This window comes from Manis pentadactyla, chromosome 6 (assembly GCF_030020395.1).
Source record: "Manis pentadactyla isolate mManPen7 chromosome 6, mManPen7.hap1, whole genome shotgun sequence".
Lineage (NCBI taxonomy): Eukaryota > Metazoa > Chordata > Mammalia > Pholidota > Manidae > Manis > Manis pentadactyla.
Window position 1 is genome coordinate 30949113 of NC_080024.1, and position 14126 is coordinate 30963238.

The 14126-nt window shown below is 39.7% G+C and overlaps 1 protein-coding gene across 6 annotated transcripts in view; it reads right to left on the bottom strand.

The window, feature by feature from the left end:
- PARD3B (par-3 family cell polarity regulator beta) overlaps positions 1 to 14126 on the bottom strand; it is a 985497-nt gene that overhangs the window by 82872 nt on the left and 888499 nt on the right. For 5 of the 6 annotated variants that reach the window (XM_057503666.1, XM_036928150.2, XM_057503667.1 and 2 more), the window contains one exon: positions 10154 to 10286. The exons of the other annotated variant lie outside the window; for it this stretch is intronic. In XM_057503666.1, the coding sequence (XP_057359649.1) occupies positions 10154 to 10286 (133 nt within the window). The remainder of the gene's footprint in view (positions 1 to 10153; positions 10287 to 14126) is intronic. 6 annotated transcript variants of the gene reach the window in all.

Below are 14126 nucleotides of genomic sequence, written 5' to 3' on the forward strand. Positions count from 1 at the left end.
AAGTCTTAGAACACACTTTTTTTCCCCCAATCACCAATTTAACTACTATGTTAAAAGATTTCTTACTGCCATCATTCACATTAGTTGTGAGACCATGATTCCCTCTGGAATGTGAGCCTCTGGTTCCCTTACAACCACGTGCACACAGAGCGCATCGCTGCTGAGGTGCTGCCTGACGATTTTACCTGGGAAATTACAGAGAAGGGAACCGCACTGAAAACAGGAGATCTGGCCCATTGTAAACAGAGGAAGAAAGGAAAGTGGCTGATACACATCAAAAATTACAATTAAAATAGAGTTCCTACTCAGAAACAATCTGGAACTCTGGCAACTAGTGATGACGGGAAAACGCAACCAAGAAACGGAGTTATCTCCACATGTTTCGGGGGCATCCCTTTTCACGGAGTGAGCCAGAAGGTTCATTTAGAGGAAAGACAACAGATTATGATGGGGAATGTCTCTCTCAGACAACCGTTCCTACTGTTTCTCTAAAGGAGAAACTTCAAAACATTAATATCTCCACATACACAGGTGCACACATCAGAGAGAGGTTCTGTCTCTGTTGGTAAGTGTTGATGGAAGTGTTGAGCTTGATGTACGTTTGTGTATCAATGGCTAAGCACTCAGCGAGCAGATAAACCAGCAAAGGAATGCATGGTTACCAAAAATCTACTTCTCTCAAGTGATGCTTTGGCTTTGCTGTGCAGGGAATGGACCATATCTGAGTGAAAGAGGACAGAATGAGCTAAATTGTTTGAAGAAAGCTTCATGGGGAAAAAACCCTAGAACTCCATACTTTATAAAGTTGTATCTTGAAGATAGAAAAGAAACTATTTCTCACTTGTCCATAATAACGCTGCACCCTTTCTTCTTTGATCATCTACTTGAGTAAAGAGAAAGTTTTCCTGTCAGCATCACTGAGATCAAGGGTATCAACTTTTGCACTTTTTCATAAACACTGAAAATTAGCCCTGTGGTTTCAAGGATCAGAATGAAACAAAGAAATTAATGAGATTCCTAGGAACACTGTAATGCCACCAACTCTGGTATGTGCCATGACATTTCTATTCAAAAGTGGTCATTCTTCTCAGAAAATAGCAATTCCAGTACTGCTGTGGTGATTATCATCATTTTAGGGTTTTCTTTGATTCAAAGGTTCTTCCTGTGTATTTCAGAGGAGAGCTTTCTGTGAGTTTTCTTTTGCCCATTATAGCACCAGACTGGTTAATAATAAGAACCAGATGACGTTAAATTTTATAATGACAGAATCAAAAATTTCCCTAAACTGAAAGAGGAAGATGGGCCGCTGCACTGAACTGATTGGTTAATCACAGATCTCCAGTTATGACGCTGTGCGGGGATGCTCCTGGCTGCAGGATCTGCACACAAACTGGCTCACGTGGAGTTTTAATTGTCATCCACATTAAGTGATACATGTGTTATAAATGCCAATTAAGTAGATTTTCATGTCTTCTACTCTAAATATCTTCATTAAAAAAAATTCAGGACCCAAAGTTAATTTCAGGACTTTTGAGCTCTGCTAAAATAAAACATATCCAACTGATTTTAAACAGCTTCAAGAATAGCTTAGGAAATCTGGAATTCATAGGAGTTTCTGCTATGGTTTTTCCTATATTACATAAAGTGGTCATTTCTCCCATTGCAATACAAGAAAAGAATGTGTTATTGTAGAAGTTGGAATTTTGGGTTTTAACCATGATCCAACACAAACGGTTGTGGTCTGGGGGAACTTACCCTATTCTAAACTTGACATCCTGAGTTGGAATTAATTGTTCATTAGAAGCAGAAAGAATTATTTTTCACTTAAATATAAGTATAACATAAGGTTTTTTTTTTTTGACATATTATGGAAAAATAATGTGGTTCTGAACTTCTTTTCCTGCTTTTCGGTATTTAGTTTTGGGTTTAAGCCAGAGATAGACTAACTTATTTGATTACAGCATAAACAGAATGATTTCATTTCAACTTTTACAGAGAACTTATGAAACAATATTAATACTATTGGGTTAAAAGCAAGAGTGATAATTAAAGAGTAGTTCAGCAGAGGCAGAACTCCTTTTTTTATACTGCAAATACGTGAATATGCAGAGTCCCTTTCTCTTCAACAACTCACATCAAAAATGTATCTACACAGCTACCATCGCAGTTTTCTCCCTTCTGTTTCTACCACGAGTTAGCACACAGACTGAGGTATCGATTTTGCTAATGATTACATGATTATGAGGCAAAGTCTTAGATCCTTAGTTTTCTCATCAGTTCACTAGGACTGGAGAACCTATCTCAGGGAGCTGTTGTCTAGAATAACTTACGTACAGTATATATATGGTAGTCAGCATGGAGGAAGTGATGCCACTATTGTTACTCATCTGGCTGTAGTAGAATCTGAGTAAGTAACTTGCATCGATTCTCTTACATCAATCCTCTCTCTCCTATTTTAAGTCCTTAACCAGACCTGGACATGTCTTTGCTTTAGGGTTTTTGCAGAGCTGAAAGCAGCAGCTTCTAACTTTTTTCTGGTCTTTGGTCTTTGATTTTAGCCCAAACTCATTAAAGAGATTAGGTGTGCCCCTGGGGTCAGGGGTGAAAGGAGCACACTTTGGAAGGAAAAGTTTGTGTGTGGGAGAGGGGGAAATAGATACTGACCTTTTGACCAGCAGCTTTTGCCAAACGTGCCTCACGACCAGGCCTGACAGTCACCACCTGACCGGCATGTCGGCACTTCAGTGGTAACCAGAGTGCATATGCCTGGAAGGCCTCCTAAATGCTTTGTGTTGTACAATGTCCCATAACTCTGCAATAACCAAAGAGGTTAAGCTCCAATAGTGACTAAAATAGAATGGTTTTCTGGCTAATGGAATATATTATTTCTAAACACCTCATATGTGCACCATTTAAAAACTCACTTTTATTGACCATTACCACCTGCCACACACTATTCTAAGTCCTGCACATTGACTAATCATTGAATTGGCACAATACTTACATGTGATTGTACTATTATCTCAGTTTTAAAGGAGTCAGAGAGGTTAAATATATGGCACAAATTTATCCAGTTTAACTTCAGGCCTCACACATTATGCTAAAATGTTTCCTGTACCTGCAACTGTGGCTTTAGAAAGATTGGATGGGAAGACAGGAGTGGTTTAGAGTTGCTGTCTTTAGGGCAGATTTTTAGACAGGGCTGACTGAGGAGTCATGGTCCCTGGGCCACAGAGGGCAGACTTAGAAACCAAAGGTTTCCTTTGGGGGAAGTGAGGGCCAGTTTGCAGGAGAAATCAGGGTCACTTTCAGGGTCAGGTCATTGCCCACAGGAAGGTGATCAGACTGGAAGACCTGGGGACTTGGGCTCTGTGTACAGAAGAGGAGTGGAGTAGCAACAAGGCCTCAGGAATAGAGCCTCACAGTCCTGGGCCCTTACCCTGCTATGTCCCACAGGGACAGTTCCCCGGGGAAGATTGCATTAGTCCCTCTCTGGCTCCTTCCTCCTAGACTTCCACTGCAGTGCCTTATTTTGTACTTATTTAGGGTTAATCAAATATCTTCTTTGAAAAGAGAAGTCTCTCAGGGAGTGATAAGGACTTTTATAGATCATATATTTGCTCCCCAAAGTGTAGGTGAGATGAACTGCACTGAGAGAATGGTAACTTGATGGAGGATGGGGAAGAAAGGTCACTTTGGAATTCTGAGCACTTTGGGGCAAAGGGTGGGCCTATGTCGGGCACCGTGATGGGGAGGGAGGAGCGATTAAGGGTCAGAAAAGTGGGAAGATACTCTTAAAGACTGGCAGATAGGATGGGGCTAGAGAATATCTCCAAAGTGTGTCCAGGAAAGAGGGATGAATGGAGTTTCCTTTTCTTCTCCTTGGCTCAGACAGCTCCTTGCTCCTGCTCCTAGGTTACTGCTCTGTGATTAGCACAGGTTATTGGATTTTAGTGGGCTTTCATAGGCTGGTTTGAGACCCTAACCATCAATAATTTCTTTTCCTTGTTGCTACTCCACTCCTCTTCTGTACACAGAGCCCAAAAATCACTCCCAGTTCCAAACTTCCAATTTCTAAATGGGTTTCTGGAACACAGTTTACTTCTATGTTAGGGATTGCCTATAGATAAGTTGCCTCCTTTCAGACTGATTTGCACATTGCTCAACAGCTAGAAATTCACTCACATGCTCTTTTCATGTGCAGCTAATATTTCAGCATGTTCCTGTGAAAGCCACATTGCAATATGAAAGGACTAAAATTGCCAACCAAAAAAAAAATAGTGAATTTACTCTGTCTTCTTCTTTCCTTAAATTTTCACACTTCCTAAGATCAGGGTGAGCAAGCCCCAACTCTTTAAGATGGATCTGATGTTGCACCAATATCAAGTTTGATTAAACCTCAGGCCCTTCCAAAATCCACCTAACTCATAGATGCAGTGGATTTTCTTTTCTGGTTTTCTCTGTCTTGGTACCTTTTCCACTCCTCAGTTCAGCTGTGTTAGGAAATCAGGGGAAACACCAGTCTGTTAATGGAGGAACATGCTGGGAAGGAACTGCTTATGGAGTTCAAGAGAGCTCATCAATGGAGAAGGCGTTGGTTATTATACGGTAGGTGGCTAACTGCAGCAGATACTGGATGCATACATATTATGGCTCTAATTCTTTACCTCATTCCATTTTCTCAAGCTTGTAAGAATAGAAAATGTCCTTTTTAAAAACTGAGATATAATTGAGCAATAACATTGTATTAATTTTACGTAAACAACATAATGATTTAATGTATGTATATTATATGTTCCCATCACAAATCAACAATACATGAGGATACAGAGAGAGCAATTCTACCCAAAGAAAGAGAGAGTCACTTCTAGTCCTTTCAAAGAATTCTATCGCTTCCCACTGGGACAAGTTCCTCAGTCTGGGTGAATCAGAATGTACTTTGCCTATGTAAATAAGTAGCCACGGGTCTGGTAATTTCTCATGAATAACTTGGTGATGCCATCTGGGTCCCTGAGATAACTCAAAGACACTGGGACAGTAGGCAAAAATAAATTTTGTTTCTCCTTTTACGAACAGTGGCAGCAAGTTTAAGACTGATAATAGATCTGTTCTTTCTAATGATAAAGAGGAAATACATGAAGAGAAAGGTCTTTTCTTTTTCTTCCCTTAAAAATCTAAGTGAGGAAATTTATATTGTTAATAGAACTAGAAGTTATAATAGGCAACTCTCAATTGTTTCCAATATCCATTTTCCCTTCCCCATTAATAGTACCTGGATTGTCTTTTGGGGACTAACTCTTCACCTATATTCACTATGGAACTTGGGGAGGCCTGATTCTACTTCCTGGCTCCAGGAGTGGCCTTGTGATCTAGTTCTGGCCAGTAAGAGCACTGCTTTCTGGCCATGGGAGTTCAGAAGCATACCTGTGAGCCGGGGTGAGGCAGTAAGACATTCAGCGTTGCGTTAAACACCATGTCTAAGACTTCCTGGATGTACCAGGAGACAGACAATCTCTTTCTATTGAGTTGCTGGGTTGGACCTGCTGATGGCTGTCTTGCCACCATTCTGGAGTTCCTGAGAATGGTGCCCATCAGAGAGATTAACAAAGCGAAAGACAGAGAAAGATTTCTAGCCTGTCCACAGTAGCTAGATCCACGTTGGCCTGAAGTCAGTATGGACTTTAAAGTTCTATAACCTGACAAAATTTCCTTTTGTGTTTAGGCCGGTTGAAATCAGATTTTTGTTCTTTGCAACTTAAGAGCCATTGACTAATCCAGAATTTTTCATCAATGTCCTTTTTATTTTCAGATGCCTTTAAGAAGCAGAGAAGGAAAATACAGACAAGTCTCAATTCTGGTATTGGACCACTGACAGCAGGAGCTCATCTCTCTTATTCCTCATGTGTAGAAAATAACTTTCTGATGGTTTTGTACTTGTGAGGCTATCACACATTCCAGCTTAAATCCCTCTCTTGAGATGGTTAGTATGTCTCGGCCTCTTATTTTGCCTTTCCTCTGACTGCAGAATCCACCAGATGTATCTGTCTCATGATAGCTGCCAAGCAGGTTCCCTCAAGTTGATTGCCAGGCCACCTTCATAAAAGGGCAAACAAATCTTTCAGAATGTTTTCATTTATTCATCCAACTGTCACCTACCTGAACCAATCTCCTTTGCCAGAAAGATACAGTACCATGTCTTTTATGACAGTGAAAATGAGCAGACCTTTTTCCCATCCATGGGTCTACAAACCTCTTTCATAGATAAATATTCTTCTAATTTAGTCAAAGATTTAAAAAGAGGAGGGGGGGGTTGTGATATATATCATGCAGCTCTTGAAAAAAGACAACAATAAAAATACTAATATTTGAGAAAACTCTAGAGCCGTCCTATTTCTGAAATTACTTACAGGATATTCATGCTGCTGTTAAAGAAGCAGACAATCTTTATCTGCTAATAAAAAAACCCCAGCCTGTTGCCAGAGGACTGTGATAGTCTTAACAAGTTTTAAAGAAAATAAAATACCAGCAGATAACAGGTATTATGTTTTCTTTTGGCAAATATTAACACTTCACAGCTAGCATATCTTGCTTACTTAATTGGGCCTATAAAAACTCACCAGGCCATTTCACTTGCACTGATAGTCTCTCAATTTGTTCTTTACAGCTTTTCAGAGCCTAGATGGGAAAACAGCTACAAAACAGACTGGCTGAAAAGATTTTTAAGATCTCACATCCATATTTACATACCTTGCAATCTGTGTGTGTTCGTTTATTTTAACACAACTGAAGTGAATAAATCAGGAACTCCTTTTCTGGGGGTGTGGGTGTGGGTGTGGGAGGAACAACATCAAATTCAAGAGAAAAAGAACAAAAGCCCAGGCAACTCCCAAATGGTCTCTGTAGCTTTCCCAGCACCCTAACTGTGTGCCCTGCCTCCAACAGAATTAATTACTCTCTCTCTCTGACCTCATTTAGAAGCTAATATCTCTACAAATAATACAGCATTTTTTCACATGTATTATTGTCCATTATTTGTTTTGGCTTAGATGTGGTATTCCTGGATAGCCTGTGATTTCCTCCAAGGGACAGATAATACCATATTCTTGGATCATCACCTGGCTGACACTAAGACTGAGCAAATATTTGTTAAAACTTAATAGGAGACATGGAGAAAAGAGAAGGATGTGAAGGCAGGCGAGAACCCAGGAGAGCAGTGCGAGACAGCTCAGCTGCAGGCCCCGGGGGGTGGGTGCGTCACCGGCAGAGGACTACCCATAAGACGGCCTGGGCAGGTCAGGAAGTCCAACGGCCAAAGGAAGAAAGTTATTCCCATTGACAAAAATATATTTGAAAAATATTCATAAATCCCACTAATTTTTCCAGTGATTATTCTAGTCATTTTGGCTTTGAAGGCTTTTGTGAGCATACTTTAATTCTTCCTGGCTATTTTTCAAAATAGCTATTAGGTAACTTATCATCCCAATTCTTTTCTTGATAGGTCAGAAGTTCCTCAGTATAGTATGACTCCGGGAATATTTGTCTGGCTTCTCAGGTTGAGGTACTTGGCCTGGGGAGTCCTGAGTCCAGGAAAGCATTTTGTGATGCTGCTGGCCCATGCAATGATTGTGTTAGAGAAGTTGAACAACTGTGGTGCTTACTGAAGTGATTGGAATCAATGTGTGAGGTTTAGATTGTGAGTCAGAAGCCTTGATGGCTACCTGGAGAAGCACTTGGGGCCCTCTCACAGGCCTCACCCCTCGTCTTCATGGATTGTTGATCAGATCTTAATAAGCACATCAATGACGCTGAAGATGATACTCTTCTTCAGCGTTTGAGACCCAGGAGACAGAGGTCCCAGTCCCATACAAGCTGTGTGTTGGGTCTGGCTGATTGACAGGAATGAAATGTCAACCTTCTGAACTTGCTTTCCTAGCTATTTCCAAAGGTAGCAAGACAAAGGTATAATTTCTCAGGCCTACTCCGGACAAAAGTTACTAGTGTTTTCCTTGTCTTGGGGAGAGAAGGGAAAAGGAAACTGCAATTCTAATCCTGGTTTAGAGTATCTCAGGCAGTCACAGAGGCCACTCGTCTTTTATGACACTGCATTTTCCAAGCATCCCTTTGGAAAGCCTTATCCCCAGTTGTCTGGAAATGTAAAATCAGTCACTTTTGGCAAAGCTCAGTACATCCGAGCATGGGAAACACAAACTAAAATAGAGATACTTCTTTACTCACCAGATTGTTTTTCTGGATACACATTTGCCTGGCATAAAAATAAAATCATTAAGACAGGGAGGACCTGACTGTATAGTTATCTAGCCCAGGTTTGGTCAAAGTCAGAGTAATCTTTAAGTCTCTTAAAGGTTAACCATTTTCATCCTTTCAGCTCGATGTAAGGAGATTATATAAAATAAGGTCAAAACAACCAGGACTGCTTAATCTAAAATTACTTGTCTTATTTTGCTTACAGGAATTCGTAGTGGTATGAGATGGAGGACTTTTCAACATACTGGACATGGTGCTCTATGTTGGTTATTGTTGCAACAATGTCCCTTTATTTTATTGCTGGTTCATTTGATCAAGGGAGCAGAGCCTTCTGTATACATAGTCTTTCATCAAAGTCTATAAGCTGATAACAATTAAGTTTGAAATGAAGTGAATTGATATGTAAATTGTTATTTTGTGGAAATCTTTCTACTCTTGTTACTGAGAGTCTAAATGACCAGCTGTCTCATTACTGTATATGCCATTCTGTTTAATCCTGATATCTGCAATAAAACCAATAAACAGCTTTTTGTTCTGATCCGTAATCACAGGATGACTATCTCTGACAGAGGCTGAAGCCACTTGGTTGTTTGGAAATTGCCCGTCCTTACTGGGCATTTCTGATTAGGGTTTTAAAACTCCATCATATAAGGAAGAATCTACTGGGTCAAGGCATTTCAGTTGCTCTGCAAAACAGTAGTGGACGCTGAAAGTGACTTTCAAACACTGGTGCCAAAATGCTAGATGTCATACCTGACATGCCATGGCACTGACGTGAACACTAGAGGAAATGAGCTTAGTCGCCAGGCTCTACTCTACTTTATACTCTTGTGAGCATAAATATGAGTGTGAAAATCAGAAAAGGAAGCTTTCCTTTAATAGATTTGTCCTTTGAAAGAACCAGTGTCTTTAGTGGCCACCAGGGATAAGAGAGTTCCTTATGTGGTTATCAGAACAGCACTAAAAACTGTAGTGGAAGGCAGTAACCATCACAGAGGGTGAGTGACAGCTGACTCACAGCAAGGACATTACTGAGTACAGCTCTGCTCCAAAAATAATGTTAGTAACGAGAGCTAAGATTTATTGCATGCTGACTCAGCAGCAGGCACTATTCTATGTGTGTGACATGTACTTCCGATCCAACACTACACACTTCCCCTGGGGCATTTTTGTGGATGCTCAAAAGTTCCGTGTGTTTTGTAGGAAGAGTCTTGCCTTCTTGAAAAAGACAAGAGAATGAATCATGCTATCTTGAAAAAAATGCAGAGAATATCATTTGAGAGGTCACAATATTCTTTTCTGTTTCTGAATACTGAAGGATTTGGCAAAGAGAACTTTCTAATACAATGACTGCCCTTATCTCAAAATAAAATGATCTTATGTACTGGTAAGACCAGCAAAATGTGAATTGGTCAGATGCAATATACAAACAGCTGATAACTCCAAAGATAACCCTTCTGAGATTTGCTTCTAATAACCATTTTCTAAAGAAGAGATGGTGTACGTTGCAAGCTCTGTGAATTCCTGCCCAGACGTTTGAGAGCCAGGAGACAGGGGTGAGGATTAAGACTCAGTAGATGATCACACAGATTCCCTGTCCTCCTTAAAATAGGGAACATCTGCTCCACCCCAACAAGCTGGTGTACAAATCCAACAGAGAGTAAATATGAGAGCAATTAAAGTGAATTACTGTACATTAGTGTGGTTTGATTTATGTAAACAGCTTCTGTAGGAGAAGATGGCTGTGGTTTGGGTAATGTTCCTATCTATGAAACCCTAGTAAGCTAAATATAACTTGATATGTGCAGATCATTCTTGGTCATGTTCTTCTGCTTTAAACCATATCAGTAAGGATGAATTCAGTGACTGGAATCAGGCATGGGCTTACCCAGTGAAGGTCATAATCGGTTCTTGTTCTTCCTTCATCATCCTCATATAAAGTGAAACCTTCCCTCCGAGCCTGAAAATACTCCTTCCGCAACTTCTGGATGCGGTCAGCACTTCCACTCATGGGACGACCACTACAGGATATAATCACACACAGTTACACAGTGTACCCCATCCTGGAAACTCACTTTTATCATCTTTTTATTAAAGGAGTTGACATCCAAATTTGGAAGATTCAAGAAAGCATTTCATATAAGCTAGGATAACTGAAATTAGTAATAAAAAAGAATTAAAAAATGGTCTTTATGTGCATAGCTTTAGCTTTAAGGGCCAAAGTATCTAAATGCCTTTTGAGTGAGGTTAGATAAGGTCCTGGTCTTTAGAGTAATTAAAGGAACCATCACTTTTTTCTTAAAATCATATCCATGGAATTTAGTTAATTTTAATGTGGGCATCTCCTTGTCTCAAAGATAAGCATTGCCTATTTGAGACCAGCTGTTTGGCAAGAAAATTGGACATGACACAGAGTTGGCATGTGCCAGTGTTCATTTCATGATCCTCTTTGAGTTTCTGGAGTGGGAGGTGGGGTACATGTCAATGTATGGGTACATAGGGCGTAGTGTAAGAAATGAAGGTGGGCGCCATGCCAAGAAGCAGAAAGAAAAACAGAAGCTGGTGAGAGTATAACGTGCCATCTTCCGAGTTTTTCTCTCTCTACTTCAGCCGATTCTTCCTTTCAGGAATTCGTTTCTCTTGTGACTCATTAACATAACCCTGAACTGGTCAGCCAGTGGCTCCCTTCTAGCTTAGATCTGTTATGCTCATTTCAATAGAACCAACGTCTGTGGTATAATTCAGGGCTCGGAAGCAAGAGGAGAATGACAGGCAGATCACAACAGTTGTTTGACTTCTTTGGTTCATCTCAGGTGTAACTGAGTGCCCTACTGTACCAGATCTTATGTTAAGATCTGGGAAAGTTAAAACAAACAGTTCATAGTCTTTGTCTTCAAAAAGCATATGGTCTGGGAGGCAGGGGGCTGAAAGGAAGATAGAAGACCACAATCCATTGTGACAGGCTCTACAACAGAGGTCTGCATAGGAGCTGTGGGAACACAGACAGTTACTTTGACAGGGTGAGAGCAGGGCTACAAAAGATTACAGAAGGTTCTATGGTGGAGGTGACACTTTAACTGAGTCTTGAAGGATGCATAGGTGCTCAACAGCTGGGCAGATGAGACGAGGAAATTCCAGGTAGAGGAAAAGGGAACTACAGAGGACAGAATGAGAAAGCATCCTGCTTTGGGGGATGCATGTCAGTCAGTTTGGGCAAGCAGTGGTCCTCAAGTTCTGGCCTGCTTCACACACACCACAGGCAATATATGCTCCCTTCTCTCTCCATTTAGATAGCAAATTAGAGTAAGAGTGAGTGCTCCTGACTTCAGGGATGTTTTGGATTTACTAATAAACATTAAAGTTTATCACTTGCAAACTTGGGTACTTTTAACTCAGGTCATAACAATTTATGAAGCATAACCACACTCATGTTTCATGGGTACGGGAGCATCACTGTTACAGTATACAGCGCATGTGGGAGGCAGCAGGGAAGACGGACAGGCGAGGCTGAGAAGGGTACGCAGGAGGCCACTGGGAAGAGCTGTCCATACCCCAAGATCTCCAGATATTACAGTGGAATTTTAAGTTTCAGTGAGATAGCTGGTAAAAGGAGAGATCTGAAAGCAATGCAATAAGTAATCTAATACTTCATTAAAAAAATTTAAAATTACACTTGTAAACTTTAAAAAGAAAATGGCGTGTAAACATCTTCTGGAGGAAAAGCTTCTTCCCAAACCAGACTGTAAGTGAATGGAGAGCAGATCATGTCTTACAAATTTTCCACCAAGTTAGCTCAGGGCTCTGGGCTTCCTACATGCTTTACAGAAACTCACTAGATGACACCTTTTAAGACAAACCCTTAGGGATCACATACCTTTATTTTTCTCCAATATGTATTTTAAAACTCCCCAAATAGTTGTTTCTTTACTATGTTTTTTTTTTTTTTTAAATAAAGGTTTACCTGGAGCACTTGAGGAAGGTAAGAAATTAGAAAAAAACAGAAGGCCTGATATGCTTTTTCTGGACAGTTGGAGGGCAGGAAGGGCAGCTTGGCTCCGTTCAGAACAGCTTCCCTCTCTCTTGAGTACTGAGAGCTAACTACGGTGCCAGCATCCAGGGGTCAGGCTTCTGCCGGATATGTGAATGTGTGAGCCACGCTCAGACCCACCAGATGAGTTCACTCAACAGTGCAAACATCGCATACATAATCTATTAGTTCATCCAAAGAAACTGAAGCATTGAATTCAAGTATGAAGTCATTGGTAATAAAGAAAGACAAAAAGAAAGGAACTGATAAGGCACTGCTTAAAAAAAAAAATCTCACAATTTTCCTGCATTTATGGTGGGAAAAAAAAATCACACAAAGACTGTAAAGTGTTCTTCCATATGCCTATAAATACATAAATTTAGAAATGCGTATTTGATCAGATTTCAGTTCTCAAACAGCGGGAATGGGGCAAGAATACAAAATCAGCTGTTTAGGCTTCAGAAAATCCCTTATTACTGCCAGGAACATGACTATTTACCCCGAAAAGAAATCTGGCCTCAGTAAAAAACCAGGAAAAAAATAAGTCTACGACATCATGGACCATCTAAGTGCAAAAAAACATACTGTATCTTCTCCCTTGTATGAATATTTTAAAGAACATATGGGTCACATGCAGACCTTTCATGATAACCTGGGATGATATCTCAACAGTACCCTTTTTTCTTTGCTTTCCAACCCTCATTCTGCCTTTGGTAACTGCATCAGATTTTTCCCAAGTAGGTGGTTTATATAATAAAATTAGGAATAGCAAATTCTGATTTCATCAAATCTTGTCTCTGCAGATAACACACATGAGTTTACCATCAGATCAATAAAAATGATAAAAAAACTATTGTAACCAAAGCAGTTAATTGATTCCATGTTGTGTTGAAGATGCAGAAATTTGAACAGTAATATAAAAACTCCTTTGTTATTATAATAGCAGCAGTAATCATAATAGCTACAATTTATAGAATGCTTAAATAGTAAATATATTGATACAGGCTTTTATTTATTCAGGTTTCTGCCCAGAGCAGACAGCACTAATCAATTACAGAATTCTTTCCTTATGTTTCTAGACATGGCCTTAGAATCCTTCTCAACCCAGAACTTTGGGAAAGTACTACCAATCTATAGTAGTTGATGTTTGAGTTGAGTTTATTTCTAATTTCTGTGTAACAGGTGCTGTAAATGTCTTAAATCTATAAAGAATATTGAAAGATAGATTTTTACTGTTCTGTTCATAGAGATGAGGAACCTGAGGCCCATGGCTAACAGATGAAGGTCTGCTTAACTTCAAAGACTACTTTTCCTACTATCACTTACTAACTTCTAACCTGCATTTTCTCCTTCATTTTTGTTATTTATTAGAGACTGTATCCTTTAGGAACCTACTGGACCAGAATGAAAGCTAATGCTATCCTTGAGCACTTAGTTTCTGGGGACTCTTGTTTGCCTTCCTCTGTTTACATGCTATCCGTTTTATTTTCTTGATTTAATGGAATTAGCAGTACAGATTATAAGAAATCTTCTGCCTGATAGTTTCAGAAGTAACATAAGATTATCATGTAATTCAAATACTTCTTGCAACCATATAAAGTCAGTCAAAGTATCAATACCCCCCCTCCTCCAAGCTGCTGATTAGAAATTAGGCTCTCTGTATTATTTGTTCTCCAAATAAAGGTTGGTATTCTTATAAAAAAAGTTCCTATTAGGTGATCAGCACCATTCCTGTATTTTCAATGTGCTGAAATCTTATGTTAAATTAATTCAAGCAATATAACAGAACAAACAGATTTATATTGTAGCGATTTCTTGTAAATTATACTGCCTA